The sequence below is a fragment of the Pituophis catenifer genome, unplaced genomic scaffold (assembly GCF_029215685.1).
Source record: "Pituophis catenifer annectens isolate HBS135680 unplaced genomic scaffold, rPitCat1.0.hap2 SCAF_3, whole genome shotgun sequence".
Classification (NCBI taxonomy): Eukaryota; Metazoa; Chordata; class Lepidosauria; order Squamata; family Colubridae; genus Pituophis; species Pituophis catenifer.
The window spans coordinates 103510966-103526474 of NW_027256883.1; the positions used below are offsets into that span (position 1 = coordinate 103510966).

Sequence of the window (15509 nt, forward strand, 5' to 3'; positions counted from 1 at the left end):
CCAAGATAATTTTGAACATTTTTGAAATTAAATAAATACCTTATTCATAGCATTTAACGAGCTGATTTTTTCCATATGTTCTTTATCATTTAATACAGTTTCCTCTTCACTGAATGACATGTCGCAGTAAGTTAGCTGCTGATTAGCCTCAAACATATTCTGAAGAGACAAAGAGAATAAGAAAAATAGTATTTGCTGAGATATTCTTTACCTTTGGTTGTTATATCATTTCACTAAAACTGCTTGGAAGAAGCTAAGTGCAGCATTTATTTATTCATTAACAAAGCACTGTATTTTTTAAGCTGCTGAATTTAAGAGGATTATTTAAAGGATCATTATCTTTTTTTCTGGTTCATGAAGCTGAAACATTCAGCTTCTTTAATAAATAGCAGAGAAGGTGCTGCAATTACACACGTTTGAAGGCAATATTTGCAAATAATTTCAAAATATAAAGTATACACACCCCTAGACAGAGACATCTTTCACTAAGATATCTGCAATATATCTCTATAGGAGAGAAGTAAAATTAATTTTTTTTAATGGAATGCAGCTTGTCTTCTAACATTTTAGCAGAATTGCTAAGCCTATAGATGAGACAGTTCAGTTAAAACTCTGTTATATTGAACAGATCAGGGTATCACATAAAGGTGATGCATTTATTTGATTGTTGATTTTTTGTATTTAGTATATATGTATTTTATTATTGTATTTTCTTTAACCTGTTTTATCCTGGAAATAGATCTTTTATTTTACTTTTATTTTCTTTGATATGGTCATAAGACAAGCCTGCCCGCCTGCCTGCCTGTCTATTTAATCTATCTTTTCGACAATTAATTTTTTTAACCTATGATTGAGCCTCTTTTTCTGTACTTAGGATAAATTTAAGAAACTTACCCTAGATTAGGTATCAATATAGATAAAAAGTACTAGTTTAAGTCCAGTAGATCTTTCTCACATTTTATGATTTTAAGCAAGACTACAATCTTACTTATTGAGTTCAGTAGGATTTCTGTATACATGCTTAAGATTGTGCACACATAATATTAAAACTATAGAAAGCAGCTTCTCTTTCACAAATTCCAGAATTAATTGTAATAGAATCAATTCCTGGAGATGTTGCAAGAAGGTAATCTTCAGCAAAGCTCAATTCTGTGTGTGATGCTATCTCTGGATTTCTACCATGCAGTTAACTTAATTTAACTGAGCTTTGTAATGTGAAAAAACTAGGAGAAAACAAAATTGCTGAAAGAAAGTACAATTGTCATTCAAAAATCAGCTACTATACAGTAGTTCTACTTTCTAAGGTAACGAGCCCTGGTGGCACAGTGATTAGAATGGCGTTCTGCAGATTCTGCCCACAGTCTGGAATTATATCCTGACAGGCTCAAGGTTGACTCACCCTTCCAAGGTTGGTGAAATGAGGTCCCAGAATGTTGGGAACAATATGCTGACACTGCAAACCATTCTGAGAGTGTTATAAAGCACTATAAGTCTAAGTGCTATTGCTATTGCTATTGCTAACTGAAATGAGCATTTATTGCTATATAAATATAGATATAATAGATATATAAATATAAAGCCAGTTTGGTCTAATGGTTAAGACATTGGGTTAGAAACTACAAACAGTGAGTTCCAGTTTCAGCATAGGCATGAAAGCTGGCTGAGTGACTTTTGGCCAGTCAGCCTCTCTCAGCCCAACTTGCTTCATAGGGCGGTTGCTCTTGAAGCAAGAGGAGGAAAGAATATTATGTATGTTCACCACCTTGAGTTGTTTATTATTGTGGCCCGCCAGCGGCCTGCGCGGATCGTGGCTGATCCCGACGAAGAGGAGGCTGGTGTGGTGTCGCGCCAGCAGCCTGCGCAGCCAGCGCTTGCGTCGGACAATGAGGAGGCTGAAGAGGATGTGATGCCAGAGGCAGAGACTCAGCCAGGGCCTTCAGAACCTCCAGAGGTTTCTTCAAGTGGAGAGAGTGAAGTGGAGGAGCCTCTCCTCAATGCTCAAGCACGCAGGGCTGCCAAAAGGCAGGAGTGGCTACTCAGGAGGAGGAGGTCTACTCGAGATAGGGCTTGAAGATAATTGGCCACTCCCTTAGCCTATTTAAGTCACATGCAGCTAGTGTTTTCTTGCTGGGAACAACTCATATTTATTATCAGAGTATTTTGGTTTATCATATCTTGTTTTCTGGGCTGGTTGCCAACCTTTGCCGGTCTTGTTTATTCTTGCTACTTAATAAATTTGATAAGGACTGTTGGTGTGTGTCAATATCCTCGGAAATCCGGAGCTGGGGCAGAACATTTATAGAAATAATAGGCAGGATAAAAAAAATCTTTTAAAAAATGCTGTTAGAGGTACTATTTGTTAAGTATAGCCACTTAACGTATCAGTAAAATTTATAAAATTTTGTTAACAAAGTCAATGAAATTCATAATGCAGTCTCCTTGCACATGATATCTAGCATGCCAGTGAGGACAATCTGAAGTGATATATTTTTATGAGAATAACAATTCCCTTAAAAAAAAACCCCACAGAAGACATGCCAATTTTTATGTGAATATTCTAATCAGGTCATAGTTAGCACAAAACTGGACTAATGAATTCAACTCTACAAGGACTTTTTAAAAGAAAATAACATTCCTTTTAATCCTTTGCAAAGCAAACACAACTGAAAGCTAAAAGAAAAAACTTCAAGCAAAAAAAGCAGAAAATGAACATGCAATTTTCAGAATCTAACAATAATGGGTGAAGAAAGCAAGTGGTAAACTGTAGTGGATGAAGAAAGCAACCTGAGGTTGCATCTCAAGCCAAAAGTGAATCACAAGTACAGAATGACAATATTTGAGAATCTGAAAGGCAGAATTGGAAGAAATAATCTTCTACCTTAGTTCGAAGTGGAACATAATCCATACATAAATCTTCCCACAATTCCTGCAGATCGGACATCTCCAAGGCAAAAGCTAAGGCAAAGCCAGGTTGAGATTTCAGCACCACATCTGAGAAGCCAGAAGAGTTTTTATCGAAGTTCTGGCAATGAGAACTTGATTTTACAGGAATAGGTAACTTGCTCCCTCTGTGACTCTGGACTGGCTTGCAGTCAAAAGCTTTCACCAAATTAAGGGCTACCTCTAATCTGTTGCTCTGAAGTGAGAAGCTTTGGGCTCCACAACCATTTATACAGTTACACATCGCGTTTCTCTTTGCCTCTGTGTCCGATTCCTCCTCTTTTGGATGTAATGCATCAGCGATCGCGGTTCCATCCAACGACTCAAGGGACAATTCGGGAGTTTCCCCTTCCACTACTTCTTCATCCAAAGGCGTCTTGACGCTTAGCAAGTCAGTAATTACTGGCTCACATATCAGTAACTCTTCACTACAAACGTTGGCAGAACACCTGGATGATCCACAGGAGAGATTTCTTGCCACCTTTCGTGGGATTTTGCAAATTGCCTCATAATCAGCATCAGTAACGCGCAGCACAGCACAACCCCGACACCGCCTAGGACGGCTTTCTGCAGCGTGGCACGCTTGTGGATCTCCAACGCGTTCCTCCGGCTCTGTCCAGCATTCAAACCCTGAATAAGCGAAGTCTTCCTGGAGGAGAGTCGAATAGCGCAGATCCGTCAGGCTGGAGACGTCCGTCGTCTCGTCGGTGGGCTCGTCATTGTTCTTCCTGTATATTCCGGCGATACACAGCTTGAGGCGGTCCTTTTCTAGCATCAGCTTTTGCAACCGTTCAATTGACAGCGCTTCGATGCGCGCAATAACAGTATCAAAGCGATATATGCGCTCCAACATAAAGGCACACTTGCTGCAGATAAACTCGTTTTTGCCATCCCGTGAGATCTCCTTGCCCAGAACATGCGAGAGCAAAATCTGGAAATTCAATTTAGTTGCGGTGTGGAAGATCCAGCGCCTCTGATTGCCACAAAGTTCCCGACCACAAATTCGACAGGATTCCCTCATTTCATCAGGGGCCTCTTTTGTCTTCTCGGTTGCTATTTCCCGGCTGGGTTGGTTTTAGTTGAACCGAAACATCACTAACATCAGATGGGAGGAGCCAAAGAATTCCTTCCCCACAGATCTGTCTAGCTCAAAAATGCCCCTCCATTCAATCTCATACACCTCTCCGTCCGAATCGGTTAGCTGACCTACTGACGACTTCAGTACCCGAAAGCACCTCCTTCCAACAAGCTACTACCCGCTTTTTCCCAGACTGTCGCAAGAGTGGGAAAGACGCTGCAACCCCCAAATCTTTTTTAAAAGCAGTTCAGATTTCAAGATGGCCGTGACAATGGCAGCACACATTTCGGGCAAAGATTCTTGGGAAATGTAGTTTGCCAGCCTGCCAAGCGAATAAATAGTACATGCTAAAGATGCCGCATCATTCACTTCTTTCCTGCCGGCTTCGAATCGCGCCTTTCTTTTATGTAAAACCGCGTGGTTTCCCCGAAATCAAGGCATTGAAGGTACGTATTAAGCGTACTTTCGTATAGAAATTTCCTTACTGACTCCGAAACTATTTGATTTGCTAATTAAAGATAAGCAAAGTTCTATAACCTCGTTTCAATTTAATTACTGTATTACTGTGTTGAATAAGTCCTATCAGTCCAAGATAAAAGAGTCCAAAATAAAGGGTCAAACATGAAAAGGTGAACTGAATACAAGATCGATCAAGTAAAAAAAAAGGGCTGAGATGGTTTGACTGTAAGAAAAATGTATGAGGCTTAAAATAAATTTATTTTATTTATTAAATTTATATGCCTCCCATCTCTTGGTTCTGCTCACCACAATACAAGAAGGATGCTGAATTGGGAAGAGTGCAGAAAAAAGTAACAAAAATCGCGAGGGGCTTGGACATTAAATTCTATGAAGAACTGGGTATGTCAGGTTAGAGAAGTCTAAGGGGAGATACAGTATGATAGCAAATTTCCAATAGTTGAAGGGTTATCAAAGGATGGGTGGGTGGACTTATTTTTGCACGGGTAGGACAAGAACCAATCAGCGGGGAAGCCAGCAATTTAACAAACGGTTCGGTGTTTTTTTGTAATTTTATTGGCCTACGGAGCTTCAGCATAGGCTAACTGGCCTCCGGCTCTCAGCTGATTTGTCTCAGCTGTTTTGCTCAGGGCTCTTCTGCTTCCTTGCAAAGAGTCCTGGAGCAGATTTTTTTCCCCTTAGCTCTGCTGAAACACAAAACTGAAACTGCTTTGCTGTTGCTGCAAGGTTGGAAAATTAGGCAGGCAGAATTCTTTTCTTTTTCCTCACCAAAAAAGGTAGGTGCAAACAATGGGAAATTTAGGGAAAAAGAGGAGAGTTCAGGATTTTAAAACACAAAAGAAAAAAAGCTCTATTTAACTAGGGAATTGTAATAATTGAGATACTATTAATTGTATATTTCTGAAAGCAGAAATGGTTAAGTTGTGGTTTGGAGGAATATATGAGGGAAATTATTTGGTTTATTATTATTGGTAAATATAATTAATGGATTTGTAAGAAATTGGATTGCATGGAAATAATTGGAATATTCATGTTCATATTGATTAATATACAAAAAAGGTAGTTATATAACTAATTGATTTATATTAAAATGTTGAATTTATATTAAACAACTAATATTACATAATTAACCAATGTGAGGATGGATATAAAAATAGATGACAATGGGAAGGGGTATAATATAGAATAGAAGGGAAAAATTGAATTTGATTAAGATTAGAGATGAGGATGGGCTTCCGGTTTGCTGCTGGCCGCCGCCAGACGTTCCCTTGGGATCGTCAGCTTCCTTTGCCTGTCAGAGCCGCCTTCACAGCGGAATGGCGGCTCGAAAAAACTCTGTTTCCATGAGGAAACGGAGATAGAGCCGGCAGGGGTGGGTAGAACTCTCTGCAGAGTCCCAAAATTTTTTTTTTTACTTTTGGGACGGAGCGGATGAGATGCCCCATATCCCCAGCCGCTGCTCCGGGCTTTGGGAGACCTCTGCTAATGCAGAGCCAGGCGTGAAGAGCAAGCTTGCGAATTTAACAGATTACTCAAAGAAAATGTGAGCTGGACCTGTAATATTGAATCGCAAGTATTTTACTTATCTTTTAAAAAAATTATTTAAGAGAAAAGAGGAAAGGAAAGGGGGAGAAAAAAAGCCTTTTAAAATGGCGTCTGCCGCGGCTGGAGAAGAGGCTGAAAGGAAAAGTCCTTCCGTTTTCTATTAATACAATGTAGCGGAATAAACACCACTGGCTACATTTGTAGACAAAACTTCGCTCCTGTGTCTTTTTCTCTCTTTTTTTTCCCTGGAGACTTGACATTGTTACTGATTGGAAAGAAGTCTTTTTTTTTCTTTTTTTTTTTCTTTTAACAAAGCTTGCCTGGGCGGAAACATGGCACTGAAACTTATAAAGTCAAACAAACAACTAGTGGGGGGGGATTCCCCCACTAACAACTTAAAAGAACAAGTTTTAACTCTTCAATCTCAGAAACCTGATTTCAATATAATAGAATTTCTTTTAGAGGAGATTGTAAGAAGGGATGAGATTTTGAATCAGCATCTTGAAAAATTTAAGCAGGAAATTAAAGAATTGGTGAAATCTAAGTTTGATTTTTTGGAGCAAAAAATTTTAAAAGTTGCTAATGGTTTGTCAGAATTTATGATACAGTTGGCTACAAATACTAATGTACTAGAGTCTAAAACGGAAGAAATTCAAGATAAATTGGACAATAGAATTCAAAAAATTGAAAATGATTTGATAAACACTCAGGATAATAGCTCAGAAGAAAAACCTAAAATGGAGGCTGATCAAAAGTCTGGTAATGTAGAAAATCTGCAACAGAGGATTGAAAGAGAGGTTTTAATGGTACAATATAATTTCACAGAATATGCGATAAGACTGAGAGGTTTGCAGGAAAATAACAGAGATGATTTAAGGAAAATATCTTCTGAATTTCTAGCTGGGATTTTAAAGGTTCAACCCGAGGAAGTGTTTTGTAGGATTGACAGAGTTTACAGAATAAATTCCTGGATTGCCAAGCAAAGGCAACTGCCTAGAGATGTAGTGATTTATTTTACAGATAAAGAAATTAGGAATAATATTGTGCAAAATTCTTTCAATTCTAATTTGCAACTGCATGGAAGAAAGATTTGGATTTACAAAGAACTCCCACCTAAGATATTAATGGAAAGGAAGAATTTTGCTTTTCTGGTGACTGAGTTAAAAAAGAGAAATATCCCATTCAGGTGGGACGCTCCAGTTGGTATCATATTGAGATATCAAGGAGAAAGATACCAGTTAAATACAGTTGAAAGAGCGGAAGAATTTTATCAAAACAGATTGAAAATGAACTTAACGTCTTCAGGTATAATACAGGATAAGCAGAAGGAGTTGGAAACAAAGGGAAAATATCGAGCTACAGAGACTGTACCAGATAAACCGCCTTTGGATTTTTTGGATACCCCAGCTGGATTATTTACAAATCTGAGAGAAGTGGCATCTGACTTTAATGTGATGACCTATCAAGTCAAGGATAAGCATGGAAACCAATTAGGGGATATACAAGGGGCAAAAAAGAAAGATGAGACACAAAAACAAAACCAACAAGATCAATCTACAGAGCAGAATCAAAACCGACTAGTTGATATACAATCCGTAGAAAGGAAACCAGGATGGAAATCAAACCCGCAAAAAGAAAAGAAAAAAAGAAATAGGTCGCATAAAAATAGAAATTTCTAAATCAAGCAACAGTGAAGCCAGTGACTTTAAAAATGAATGAGTATGTGAAAATATAGAGGAGGCGACATATTGGTCAATATTATCCTGAGGATGGTGACAGGCCTCTGCATTGCCGTAATTTTGGGATGTGAAAAGAGCCTTAATCTGAAGGATTTTAATTATCTACTTTGGAACTCCTTTTTGTGCTGATAACTATATTATAATTAACTTGAATTATAAGGCAAAAGAGTTATTCTGGGGCATGCAGAAGATCTGGTTGTTACCCACTACGATGATGGGAATCAATAATCCTGATGAAAGCCACAATTATCACTATATGGAATATAACTATAATGTCACTCGGGTGGTTGTTTTTACTTTCATACATATAAGAGGATATTTACTACTGATGGGGGTAGAAATGATTGAAGATTTTGAATATACTGTTGCATCAGCAAGCTATGTTACCCTATTATGGATGATGGTTTTAATAATCCAGTGGAAAGACTTTAAAGAAGATATCATATGGATTATAAATTCAAAGTTACTGTCTTTTCTTTTTTACTTAGATATAATGGAATATATATATATATATTTAAGTAGAGTGGGCAATGAATTAAAGATATTAAAATTGTTGTGTATGATAATTTTGCAGGACAGTGGGTGAATAAGCTAGTTTGCAGACTGATTAGTTTAAGAAAAGGGATTTTTAAGTGATATGTTTAGGGGAGTGGAGGAAATGGATAGAGTGGAATAAATGTTAAATTAGGTCTTACGGGGAGGGCCGCTTTGAAATGCTATAGTAATATATATAGATCAAATGTTAAAGTAGGATTTATTGTATAGTTTTAAAGTGGAAGGTGGTTTTGAATTGTTGTAATAATATAAAGATATAAGCTTGGGAGAGGAGAAAAAGGGTAGATTATTGCCAAATTGGGAGTCATAATACTATTTTGCTAAATTAGAAGTTATTATACAATGTTATAGTATAATGTCTTTTTTTTTTTTCCTTTCTTGAAATGTATGGATAAAGGGGGATGTTATAATATTAATAATATTTTTAGTAAGTAAAGGTCAGTATTTAGAGGAGGGGGTAAGTAATCTGTTATGAATTAGGTTTTTTGTTATGAAGAAGTCACAGGGGGGGACGGGTGGGGAGGGTGGGTTAGGGAGGGGGAGGGGGAGGGGAAAAAAAAGGGGAAAAAATTTGTATTTGAAAACTTTTTCAAAAAAAAACCTTTTCAATAAAAAAAAAGATTAGAGATGAGGATGAAGGGTAATATTGGTTTTTTACAAAAATAGATGAGGAATAAATACGGCAAAAAGGAAATATAGAAATTGTAAATTTAATTGAAATGACTAAATGACTAAATGAAATGTCAGAAGGTCATAAAAGGGGATCACATGATTCTGGGACACTGCAACTGTCATAAATGTGAGTCATTGTCAAGCATCTGAATGTAAATCATGTGACCATGGGGATGCTGCAACAGTTGTAAGTGTGAAAAATGGTCATAAGTCACTTTTTTCAGTGCCATTATAACTTTGAACAGTCACTAAATGAACTGTTGTAAATCGAGAACTACTGTAAATTTATCATCCTCACAAAGACAGTGTCTCTGCTTGGATCTACTTCTCTCTTTTTTTCTAATATAAACTGGATTGGAATCTTATACATATCCAGAACTAGAGGAATACTAGTTCTGACAACAGCATTTCTTTGTCTCTCCATGTCATTCCTGCATCTAAATCCTCTACATCTGTCCCTAATTCCGAAGACCAAATTGCTTACCTGGTACATTTACAGTAATGATTTTAAAAAGGGCATTTCCCCTCTATGACTTAGATCATTTTATATAAAACCAGCTAGCCATCATGGAAGTGATATAATGCCTAAGCATACAATGCTTAGATCAGGAGTCTCCAACTCCTGGGCCGTGGCCTATTGGAAATGGCCTCACCCATTGGGTGAGCAGGCAAAAATCCATTTGTGCAAATAGCAGGTGCATGCACCCCCTGCTTACACAAATGGAGCTTTGTGCGCAAGCGCACGCTCCCATCGCTCGCATAGAACCATCCCTTCTTCCCTCCCTGCCGCTGCCCCCACTGCTGCTGCTGCCACCACCACCACCATAAATCTGCAGAGCTGGAAAGGTTGTGGACTGCTGCCTTAGATGATAAAAAAATGCTGTTAAGTTGCCAGTGGAAAAATAAACACTGAAAAGTTTAACATAATTGTCACACGATCTACCACCTTGGTGGCGAACCTATGGCACCTGTGCCAGAGGTGGCATGCCGAGCCCTCTCTGTGGGCATACGCGCTGTCACCACAACACAGACAGGGACGTCTGGAGAAGAGGCAGCTAGCACAAGCTAAGCAGCGAGCCACCTTCCTTTACGCATTCCACGCAGCGTCCACTTTGCCAACCTCCGTGCATCCCTGGACTGCTTCCGGAATCAGGCTCTGATTCCAGAATAATTTGAGATTATGCGTGGAGTTCCGTGAGATAAATTGTGTGTGCATGCACAATTTATAACCCCTCCCCCTCATGAAGGACATGCTGTCCCACTTAGCCAAAGGCAAGGTCTTCACTAAACTAGACCTCAAAGAAACATATTAGCAAGTCCAAATCAGAGAGGGAGACAAATGGAAAATAGCTTTCAACTGCCCCCTAGGAAGCTTCTAATTTAAAGTAATGCCTTTGCGCTGCAGGGCCCCCCAGCAGTTTTTATGCAATTGATAAATGAAGTACTGCATGAGCACCTCTACAAGGGGGTCCTTGTCTACCTTGACATCCTCATCTTTACTGAGACCATAGAGGACCACATACTCCTAGTCCGCCAGGTACTTGAAAAGCATTTGTGGCAAACTTGTACGTCAAGCTGTCAAAATGTGAATTTCATTGCTCACAGCTAGACTACCTGGGCTACCGAGTGTCAAACAAGGGGATAGAGATGGACCCAGCCAAAGTACAAGCCGTCTTAGAGTGGCAGCCCCCTTGCACCTGCAGACAACTACAAAGTTTCCTGGGATTCACAAACTTCTACAGGCAATTCATCCCCTCTTTTTTGAAAATTGACAAACCCATGACAGGCCTTCTAAAAACAGGGAGTCCAGGGATGAAGCCCCGTCCTGGGAACCCCTACAGTGGGACCTCACTTGCCAAGAGGCATTCAAAACGCTAAAAAAGCTGTTTGCAAAAGAACCTGTACTGAAACATCCTGACCCCAAAGAACCCTTTGTCATCCAAGCTGATGTCAGCAACATTTTATTATTCAAACTTTATTTATTTATTTATTATTCAAACTTCTATACCGCCCTTCTCCTTTCGGACTCAGGGCGGTGAAAAGCCAAAATAAAAACATTTATACATAACATTGCAATTAAAAATAGATTTAAAATAATTAATAAATTTGGCCCATAATTTAAAACTTGTCAATTTAAAATCAGTATCAAAATTTTAAAACCAGCCCTAAAATCAAGACAGACCGGCTAACTGAAAAAAGTAAGTTTTTAGGGCCCGACGAAAAGTCCGGGTGGTAGGAGCCGTTTTATTCCAAAGAAATTGCTAGGGAAAACTACAGCCTTGTGCCTATACCTCCCATAAACTCACTGACACAAAAAGACAGTGGGCAGTGTAGGAGAAGGGGGAGGGAGAAACCATTTGAAGTCTGGACTGACCTTGGAGGCCCTTAGGACCCCGCAGAAACTATCGCCCAAACAAGTCCGTTAGGCTCAATACTTCAACCAATTTAAGTTCATGCTAAAACACATTCCAGGGGGGAGGAATTTCCTAGCTGACGCCCTCTCCCACATGCCCCAATACAAATGTGAGTGGGAGGAGGTAGTAGATGCCATCATCCCCCTTACCCAAATCGTGGCCACCTGCCAACAACGCCACAACTGGCAAGACCGACTCACAAGTGATTTAACCTTGAAACTCAAAACTGAATTGGAAGCAGACCCCTGGTTCTGTGACAACCAACACATCTTGACAAAAAGGGAGGACCTAGCATGGAAGGGGGTGAAACTCTACATTCCCAAGTCCCTACACACCTCAATCCTTCGGAGAAGCCATGATGTCAAATCAGCGGGCCACTTTGGGTTCCTAACAACCTTACACCTAGTGAGGAGACAATTCTGGTGGCCTGGCATGAAAAAAGATGTAGACAGTTATGTAAAAAGCTGCACCATCTGTGCCACTATGAAAAGGAGACCAGGAAGACCCCACCCCACCCTGGGTTGCTGCAACAGGTGGCAGAGCCAATGAGACCTTTGGAGGAAATCACAATGGACCAGTGGTGGGATTAATTTTTTTTTACTACCAGTTCTGTGGGCATAGCTTGGTGTGCGTGGCTTGGTGGGCATGGCTTGGTGGGGTCATGTGACTGAGTTGGCATGGCCAACTCGATGTCACTCACGGCAAGGTGGGGTGGCACCTTGCTGTGAGTGACATCGAGTTGGCCACGTCCACTCAGTCAGATGACCAATGCTGCAGAGACAGGGTGATTTCCTATGTACCTCCCCCTCGCCACTGCCCTTGGGCTGACAAAATAAAAGCCTGCCTGCCGAGCAGCCCAGACTGGAAAACGCATGGCTGAGGCAGAGGAGCGGTCCTCCTTAACAAGCTTCAAACTGTTGCTGCAAGCCTGGGTTTTGTTTTGGAGTGTTGTTGGTTTTTTTGCCAGAAGCCCCTCAGAGATACACTATTTTTTAATGGAACAATTTCTGCACCACCAAATCTTACTGTACCTCATTGTTGCGGCACTGCTTGTTGCTGCTGCGGGTGCTTCTGCAGCCATTGGGGCTGCCCAAGTAAAGGCTCAAGGCGACCGTGAGGAGCAAGAGGAGAAGCCAAGACGCTTGCCCCATAGCGGCCAACTTCGTGTGCTCTTGCTCCTGTGCATGCTTTCCCACTTCAGTTCGGCGCTCCCAGCGTGCGCAAGGAGTGTGAAGGGAGGCAGAGACTGTGTGGATACATTTTAAAAGTCAGATAATTTTGCCCAAGACTTCTCCGTGTATTTAGGGACTACACCTCTCCCAACGATGAGTTTGTTGGCAATCTAATGAAATGTCTTCCAGCTCTTCAAGATTGACTTTAAAAGCGCCCCCATGGAAGAAGCCGAGAAGATGAAGGCAAAAGTAGCAGCAGCTAGGGCAATGGGCATGTCGCCCTCCTCTTTTCCTCATAGGCTCCGTGTGTGCCTCCCCTCACACTCCTTGCCCCTGTCACCCCCGCCACCACTACTTTTGCTCTCAGTTTCTCGGCTTCTCGATCTTGAAGAGCTGGAAGACGTTTCATTAGATCACCACCAAACTCATCGTTGGGAGAGGTGTAGCCCCTGAATACACGAGAAGTTTTGGGCAAAGTTCTTCCAAAGTTCGCCAAGTCTTCTCCTCTTTCTCAGCATTAATGTGTGTGAGCAAACCCACACACACACCTCATGGCACCAGGACTTTCTGAAAGGAGATGGTGTGTGTGCACGCACCATCTCCTCTCAGAAGGTCCCGGCGTCGTGAAGTATGTGTGACTGTGCATGTTTGCTCTGTGTGTATGTTTGAGGCCGAGAAGGAGGAGAAGACTTGGCCAAACATTTCTGCCTTCCTCTCTTCTGACACTAGCCAGGCAGGTGAGCAGCGTCGCTTGGGGCAAGTGTCCTTCCAACCAGCATGGCCATGCAGCTTTATGGCCAGGCCGGTGAGCCTCTTCCTGGCTAATGTGGCCATGCAGCCTCCCAGCCAGGGGGGAGAGTGTTCTCCCAGCCAACGCAGCCATGCGGCTTCTCGGCCGGCATTCAGAGGCAAGCGGGAAGATCCAGGAAGCTCTGGGAAATGCAGGAAGCTTCGGTAAGAGCGGGAAGTGCTGGGAACAGTCAGAAGCTCTGGGAAGGGGCGAGAAGCATCAGGAAGCACTGGGAACCTCCAGGAAGCAGCGCTGGAGGCTGGGGCCAGAGGGGCCAGCTAGCTAGCTAGGTCACAAGCGCCGCATGTGATAGAGCCATGGCGCCAGCAGCAAAGCTAGCCAGGCAAGCCCGGAGACAGTGGGGGGACAGCTACTTAGGCCTCAGCCAGTGCCACCACCACCAGAGCTGTGCCAGCAGTTTAGCCAGCCAGGCGAGCCCAGGGACAGTGGGGGGGGCAGTGCCAGTGCCGCCACCTGGGATGGAGTCATGCCAGCAGCGAAGCCAGCCATTCGAGCTCCGGGGATGGTGGGAGGCTGCGGCAAGCTCCGGGGACAGTGCAGAAGCAGCCCAGCCAAGAGCAGGATGGCCAGGAGGGTCATGGCCTGCAAGGCCAGCAGCAGCAGTACAGGATAGAGGTTGGTCAGTGGAGGCTGCAGAGGCCTCCAGCCTTGCAATCCTGCACAGGGAAGGTGGAGGTTTGCTCTGAAGCTGTGGCAGAGCATTGCCCCCTGTCCGGGATCATCCCTGGAGCCAAGAGGTCGGGGTGGGTTGCTTTGCATGGCTTGCATTGCACAGCATATCGTGCAATGCAAGGCATGCCTTTCCAGCATAGGGGTACAGGCTAGGGGCTGGGTGGCCATCCCACTGCATGGCCACCACAGAGGTCCTGCCTGCCAAAGCTGTGCAGGGCAGGGGAGAGGCAGAGCCTGAAGGTAATGGCAGATGAGGTGGCATATTTCCACCAATAACTGATGGTGAAAGGGCCCTGGCAGGCTGGCAGCTGGGGGAGGTGCTCCGGAGTTCATAGATCTGGGCGACTTGCCCCGTGCCAAGGGTGGCCAAAAGCAGAGTGGCCACGAGGATGAAGAACCCTGCGTGAAGCCAGCAGAAGCAGGTGCAGCAGGCCCAGCAGCTGAGCAGAGGCATGGCGAGAGGTGATCCTGATGTGTTGCACAGCCTTCTGCCTCATCATAGCAACAGTCTGAGCAAGACCCAAGCTCCAGTGTCCCAGCAGGGCCAGCAGGCAGGGCAGGCAGAGGCTGGGGTGTGCCGAGACCTTGGCCCTTGTGACTGCGTGCAAGCAGATGGTGGGATGGAGAGGGCCAGCCCAGTGGTAGTAGCACTCCTACTCCCATCGTCCCCCTCACTCACTACCTCCTGTACATGAAAAAAAACAAGACATCCCCGAAAATAAGATGTAGTGCTTATTTTGGAGCCCACAAGAAAATAAGACCGGGTCTTATTGTCGGGAAAACACAGTAGTGTATGAGTTAAGTGCTGATACTGTTTGCAGAGCCTTATAAAATTATAATAGTGGTTTATTTTGTTTTGCTGTTGTAATGTTAATAGAAGTAGTCCTTAACCAGTGTTGCTTTTAAATGCTTCAAATATACACGGGTATATCTATCTGTCATAGCAATAGATGTTAAAATGCACCTGCTTGGCTGTAATGAAACCTTCTATCTGGGAAATGCTAAATAATTGGTAAATGACGCTGATGAATGCTGATGAAAACTCTCATCTGCATTCATTGTTTTGTGTTGGCTCTTAAATTAACAAAATATATAAAATGTTGGCTGAGTGTTCAGGGCATTACTGGTGGTCTTTGGTTATTTGAGGGACCATCTCTTCCTGATTATATTTACCTGTCCCACCACATCAGACTGCTGTGGGTCCTGTCTCCAAAGGAACTCTACCTGGTGACACCCAGGAGGTGTGCCTTTTCTGCTATGCCCTCACTCTCTGGAATATCATTCCTCCCATGCTGAGGTTAGTGCCATCTCTGTTAGCCTTCAGGAAAGCCCTTTAAAAATGTTTTTTCACCAGCCTTGGGGATCCCAGGGAGAGCCTATCAGATGGTTATATGAGATTAATCATAGAATCCCAGAGGGATTGATGATGACGTG

General features: G+C 42.5%; 1 protein-coding gene across 3 annotated transcripts in view; it reads right to left on the bottom strand.

Moving 5' to 3' along the window:
• PDE4DIP (phosphodiesterase 4D interacting protein) overlaps positions 1-3992 on the bottom strand; it is a 142335-nt gene extending 138343 nt beyond the window's left edge. For 2 of the 3 annotated variants that reach the window (XM_070940879.1, XM_070940880.1), the window contains exons 1-2: positions 2879-3990; positions 40-159 (exon numbers count right to left, since the gene is read on the bottom strand). In XM_070940879.1, coding sequence (XP_070796980.1) covers positions 40-159; positions 2879-3961 — 1203 coding nt within the window. In that variant the 5' untranslated portion in view covers positions 3962-3990. Of the gene's footprint in view, positions 1-39; positions 160-2878 lie in introns of all 3 variants that reach the window. The other variant, XM_070940878.1, reaches the window with a different exon arrangement.
• Positions 3993-15509: the final 11517 nt, after the last annotated feature.